This window comes from Hetaerina americana, unplaced genomic scaffold (assembly GCF_022747635.1).
Source record: "Hetaerina americana unplaced genomic scaffold, ioHetAmer1.1.p SCAF_5, whole genome shotgun sequence".
NCBI classification, from domain to species: domain Eukaryota; kingdom Metazoa; phylum Arthropoda; class Insecta; order Odonata; family Calopterygidae; genus Hetaerina; species Hetaerina americana.
The window spans coordinates 15,144,304-15,151,228 of NW_027287095.1; the positions used below are offsets into that span (position 1 = coordinate 15,144,304).

The 6,925-nt window shown below is 37.2% G+C and overlaps 1 protein-coding gene across 1 annotated transcript in view; it reads right to left on the reverse strand.

The window, feature by feature from the left end:
* The window catches only part of LOC139693529 (dystrobrevin beta-like), a 104,586-nt gene extending 98,291 nt beyond the window's left edge, over positions 1-6,295 (reverse strand). The window contains exon 1 of the mRNA XM_071591724.1: positions 6,176-6,295. Within this exon, the coding sequence (XP_071447825.1) occupies positions 6,176-6,295 (120 nt within the window). The remainder of the gene's footprint in view (positions 1-6,175) is intronic.
* Positions 6,296-6,925: the final 630 nt, after the last annotated feature.

A 6,925-nucleotide genomic window follows, 5' to 3' on the forward strand; every position in this document is an offset into this window, starting at 1 on the left:
TTGCTGGGTACGTGAGGTAGGAAGATGAAAAGAGAATAGGCATGGTGGATGGAATGAAGGGAAGCAGGAAATAAGACGAATAGAAGAATGGTTTACTGAAGTGTGCGGTCTAAGGATACCGACTGTTATGAGCGGCAGGGCTCAGAATTGTATCAGTAGATAGTCCATGGAGATTCCATCAAAATCCTAACACTTTATATGGAGCTAAAGTAGTGATGAAAGGGTAGTATTATTAACTATTTTATTTTTTTTTCTTTTGAAGAATCTTCAGCTGGTCATTTGCCTTATATTTATTTAGGGTACCACAACGACTATGCTTTGAGATTCCCCCATTAATATTCACATACTTTGCTTCAATTTTATGTAGGACTCCCAGTCATTTTTTTAATTCTCCATTTGATGAGCTATCGTTAAAAGCCTTCTTCTACCCCATATAGCCATTTTAAATTGCTAAACATTGCATTTCCTCCATCTTTCATGTCACTCAAATTTCCATATAAAGGTATCATCCAGTTCCTTAACACTAATTGCTTTTAGGTTAAGTGGAATGAATTTTCCTATGCTTCAATATGGGTTCTAAAATAAAACTTGGAACAATCTCTTGAGCAAAATGTTACCGCTGCAATCTATACTTTTAGGCTGGAGCATAAATGTTCAAAAGAGGCTTTATGATTTATTAATAAAATTGGTGACTGACACAACCAAAGCTATCGATGAAGTCTACTAGACGATGTTTACTAGATAAACTAACAGTCAGTGTTAAGCCACCTAGTTGTTATTGGCTATCAAATTGAATCCACATTTCTGGATCAATCTGATGATAACTATTACCTTGAAGAGTTCTGCACTCAGATTTACAATCTCACCATATATTGGTATTCTTTTCTCCTAAATTTCTTGACACTGAAATATGCTGGCATCAACTGTTGTACATCATATCATTGTTAGATTTAATTCAGGAAACAGTGATTGCTTACTTGATGGGCATCTTTATAAAGAGGGTCATTGAGTGGCAGCAAATGTTAAGACCTAGAGCAAATCTTCAGTCAAAGATACATGGTGGGAAGTAAAACAATTTTCCACTTCCTCTAAGTGCATTCAGGTGCCTTGTGGCAGTAATGTCGTCGAGCAAGTGGCATGTTGCTAAGTTTACAGCTTTCACCACTTTTTCAATGTAACCATTGTCTAAAAAATCTGTTTTATTTTCTTTCAGCATTTAGTTTGCCTAAAGCCAAGTTTCCTGTTTGCTCATGCTGTGCATTTCTACCAGTTCCCTCACGGTATAAATAAAACACAACCTACTGTTCCTGCTGCATCAAAGATGAATATAGAGAGGCTACCTATACTGTTATTTTTTGGCATGGTTTGGCTAGGTTTTTCTACTTAACTGATATTTGTTTGGTTACCTTTTCAGTATTTTATACATCACATTGAGCCACATCGTCAACCAACTACGAACTCATGATGTATGATATTGGAAAGATGGAGGATTAGGAATTTGAAATTCATGTTTGCAGCATTTATTTTCCATATGGTTCAAAAGAGCTTCTGGGTAACTTGTCAACAAGATGGGACAATGGCATGAATTTTAAAACATAAGAGTCTTATAAATTTAAGAGTGACATCTGAATTGCTCAATAGAGAGAGAGAGGTCTGATTACTAATGATTTTTAGCAGGCAACAAATCAAATGCCTTCAATTCATGTCAAATATCCTGCCCCCAACCCCAGAGTAATTCAACAATTTATCAAAACTGTTATGAATCATAAGTACATAAGAAAAGCTCACCCCCAGTTTAGTCACTCTTCATCTGGGGTTATTATTTCTTCTTTAGTCCAGGAGGTTTAATTTGATAAATTATACTCCCTAATCAACAGTTTTGCAATATGTGAAAAATAGAGCCTTTGGATGTGAATCTGGTTCAATATACAAAAATCCTCTAATCAATGAAGTTATAACCACCTTAATATGTAAAAACTAACATAAGAACATGAGAAAATTTAATGTGATCAATATAATAAGAATGATGACAATGAAACCTCCACACACTAAATTTGTGATGGAGAGTAAAAGAAAAAACGACAATCACTGTTACCATTAAGAGCCACAGCCAGACAAACCACTGAGCATAACAATGAACCCTAGAAGTGTGGGCCAACAGAATTAGAGAAAATTTAAGAGATTTTTTCACGACCTTAAAACCACCATTATAAATAGCAAATTTGTTTCACAAGTAAAATTATGAATATTAAGAATGAACAAAATATTTGCTTTCCAATGCAACATTTCACCTAGTAATGTAATTTTAATTGGGTCTATATGTATTACGATATTGAATAATATCTTTGAATACCTTCATTCTGGCTAGTATTAACATTTCACAGATTTGGTAACATTGCGTCCAGAACACGGAAAAATTAAATGAAATATTATCAATCGAAGAGCGAAAAAGGAAAACATGATGACTGGGGCAAAAACAAATTGGAAAGGTAATAGTGAAAGTTCAGGAAGTGGATGGGAGTCCTTGGTGTAAGTGTCGCAATATTAAGATAATGAACCACCAGTCTGAATCATACAAAACTTACTACTTCTATTGTGATAGTGATTCACAACTCCTCCGTTATATCAATAAATACCCCGAAAATGGATAAATAGTTTACGCAAGGCACAAAGAGACTTTTCTCTAACAATAAGCGCCAAAAGGAATGTAGAATAAAAATCCTAATCCACCCATTAAACTCTGCCCTTTGGATCCACTATAATGAGAAACGTATAAACATCTGCTTCATAGATTTGACAGTGTACCCGACTACATACCTATTTGTCCCGCGAGTTGCTCGAGGAATCGGTCATTCGATTTTTGAACGAAGTGATTTTTGAATTGATAAAAATAAGCAAAGACATATCATATCAGGTAAAACATTAAATTAATTTAACTCCATAAAATCTTGCACAAAGTCATTACAAAAATACGGTAGAGAACCTGAAGGTATGTTCCATTTACGTTATATATTTTCGAAAACCTCACGATCCCAAAAAATGACGCAATTTAAAAATTTGGAGGAATGGATACATGACAGATACACAGGCATTTGAATACACGGTCGGAAAAAGTGTCATAACAACTCTAGGGTATAATGTGTGCCGCATAGGGGTTAAATACTAATCAGTCGATCTAGTTTTCCAGATTTTTACCTTTGAAGCAATGTGAGCAGTAATCAAATGTTCTACATCATATATTACTATTCCGACACGGTATTGATCCAACGGAATTCGAAAACACAAACTCTTTCGAGTGAGATAAAACACAAAAAATTGAAATGAGAATGGTCCGGGGTAAGATGCGCCAAAGATGGAGTATGATGGGGGAGGTTGAGCGTATGTGAACGGTAAGAATTATTATAGGCCACTGTCCCAGGAACTTCCAAATATCCTTTCCATTATACTTTGTTCATTTTCATTAACTTACAAAACTCCTCCAGATTAGTGAGTCACGGTGAATGGAGAAAGAATGAGAAATGTATTTAAGTTCGATAATCTAAAAATGAAAGTTGCCTTTGAAACCACAGTTCATCAATTCATGTAACAGTTTTGCTGTGCAAAGAAGAATGATTATAAAAGAACGATTTATTTAACTAGGGCACCATAGACGTGTATCGTATTGAGTAATTACAGGAAACTTAAATCCAAGCAATCTTCAATCTAGGTATCAAAGGGATCAAGAAAATGCCATTTGCGGCGACAGGCATAGCTAACTTTGGCAGGTCAAATGGGCAAAAATACATGTCAATAAAAACATAACAAGGAAAATATTCAATTTGGCAAAAATGCACTGCTGAATCACAGTACAGTAGGTATAAAACCATTAGGCGCTTCAAACACGAAATAATTCTACGACAAATGTGTGATTAGCAGTAAACAGTGTTCGCAAAATAATTGTGACAATAAAATGAAGTTGACACGACCATTTTTTAACAACCGCGGCCAATAAGACTGCACATAAAAAAATAAGACAGTAATCATTTTCCATACCTTTTCTTCGGATTAATGGAACATCGGCTACTTTACACCTTGGGTCGACTAAATTATTCCAATTGCTTACAGTCAATACCGTCAATACACACACGTCAAAGTGATCCTTGCTGTTTATTGAAAATCCAACAGAGGGCAGACCAAGAATGTAACACGATCAGTTCTTTTTCCTGTCTGTTTCCCAGAATTATACGGTTAATTCCTTTTCTGCGGCTTTAAGTTTTCATTATTAAAACTTTAACGCGTACCTTTAAGCTCATTTACGAATCTATTATAGGTAGCAATGCACTCTATTGGTTTTTCATCAAATCAAAAAACAATTGAGTTATCAAATCATGACCGCGTTTTGAATCTTGTCGTCTGTGGGACATTCTACGCAATGTATACATGTTAATTATAGTAATAATTTGAACCTGTGAAAATGCGCTCTGATTTGACGTTTTCTGATCTGTTAATCCAACGTCAATTAATATGTGTTTTCCATGTGTTATAGGTGAAAAAATGTCATAAACCTCTATCTCATCAGTTTTTATTCTTAACACTGAGAGACATGCTTCTGAAAGCACGTAAATGACTTCGACCTCATCTTTTACTCCACTCTGGAGTATCAAGGAAACATAAGCACGTGCCCATACATTTTAAATGGTGAAGTCAATTGAAATCTCACGTAAGCTGTTCGTTTGAATGAAAAATAAACAAATGCGGATGATCACGAGAGAGAGCGCCAACAGAGATACTCTTATAGGCATACCTGGTTCCCAGGTAGAGGGTCCCAAGAACCTCTTACCCAATATCTTCTGATAAGTCTCAAGTTAGGAATCACCACAGTGTTTACATACACTGGCATACGCATGGGATGAGAAATAATCATAAGAAAATGAAGGTAATGGGATTCCTTAGGAATTTAAAGGCGAAGATAATTGTTTTTGCGAGAGAGCATAGAGTAGAACGTGCAAAACTGTTCATTTATTTGAGAAGAGTTTTTTATGAGGGTAGGCAGAGTGGTAGTGTCATAAAAAGAAGAAATTCAGTAGGTGAATAAGCATTTACAAAGAGGTGAATGTTGATTATAACCATCTTAAGTTAAGGTATATGGAAAAACTTCTGAAAACTTTAATATGGAGCATAGTTCTTAAACTTAAATCATTGAGACAGGAGGGTAAGCATAGTTTGGACATGTTTGAGATGTACGTGTGGAGGAGAATGGAGAAAATAAAATGGACAGAAATAAAAACCCACGAAGAAGTATTAGATTTGGTAGGGAAGAGAGATAGAATTTTGAATAAGACAGGACAAATGGATGTAGTGATAGTGAGAGACAAGGGGATGCTGGAGATGGTAAAACAGGGGAGAATGCTGGGTAATTAAGGTAGAGAGAGTAAAAATAAAGCATTTGTTTAAAGCATAGGGATGTTGGACAGAATGAGGGGAGGAAGGAAGTATGTGGCAATGAAGAGGGGCTTATTTGTAGTGTTTGTTGTTGGGTAGTTTCATTACGACCAAGAGTTGTTCTGCATACACCAGCCACAAGTTCACCCTTGTTAGAAACTAGGGATTTTCTTCTCTTGTAAATGTGATATGCGTGATGTTGATTGAATGTCCTCCAGTTCGCTTTGTCCAAACCATTTTCTTTTGGCAGTTTGCAGCTCCCCGTTGTAACATCTATTAGCATACATTCCTTCCTCTCTCCCTCTAAAAGCCTCCTCTAAACATTATTCACAAAGTCTGTGGCATAATCAATTTCCTTTCTACTCATAACTAAGTCTATACCGGGGTACCACTCATCTCCCACCCTCCTATTCCTCAACTGTTCTCCACAACTACATTTCAAGATTCTCCAAATGTCTCATTTCTTCTTTCCAACTGTCCATGTTTCAAACCTATGCGACAATGGTTTACATATAAAACAATCTGTTTTTCTCTTTCTTAGCCCAATAGAGATTACTCTGTATGTCGGCAATCCTTTCGCCCTCACCAAGCTCAATTTCCCATTGATACCATGCTTTTCATTTCTGCTTCCATTCCAAACCACAGGCCTCTCAAAATCAAATAAATCTTTCTTAGTTCAGCTTTTTCCCTTCCAGCATTCCCTTACTTGCACCTTCTGTTCCATTTTTTATTATTTTTGACTTGGGATGTTTACCTTCATCCTATCCCTTGTCGTTATCCTCAATTCGGCATTCCTCTTTGGTCTCTCTTTTTTACTGCCATCTGTTAACTTGTTCAAGGAAATCACATGATGGCAACCACTGAGGCCTTGCATCTTCCACTGTCAGGCATGGCATTCAGCCTCATAGTTCCCTTTCCATAGTTCCCAGGGCTAATATTTTATGAGCTTCCATCACAGTTTGGTGGAGAAAATAATTTAGGTAGTTTCCTGTTGCCTTCCTCAATAGTATTTTAAACATGACACCATCATCCACAATGGCCACCCCACTGAGTCAGATGTCTTTTCAGCCACCTCACCAAGAAACTGATGCTCAGAGATCAATATTTGGCTTGGCTCATACCCTTCAACCTATTTAGCATGGGCTACTACTAGAAGCAGTTATCATTACCATACCCCTACCATGACGTCTCTCTGGGTGATAGGAACACAAAAGGGATCGAGATGGTGCGGGGGCTAACGTACTGGCTTCCCACCCTGAGGGCGCGGGTTCAAATCCCGGCGGTGTTGAATATTTTTCAGAGGTATCTCGATCCCTACTTGAGGTGCTTTGTGGAGGGCACTTTGAGTGAGTACGCCGTCCGTCGGATGGGACGTTAAACTGTGGACCCCTTGGCGCCTTTCGTAAAGAGTAGGCTAATGCCGACGCCGGGTTTCTCTCCACCCTTCATCCTTTCCTATCCATCCCCTATGGCGCAAATGACCTTAGCTGTCGGTCGCCTCCCC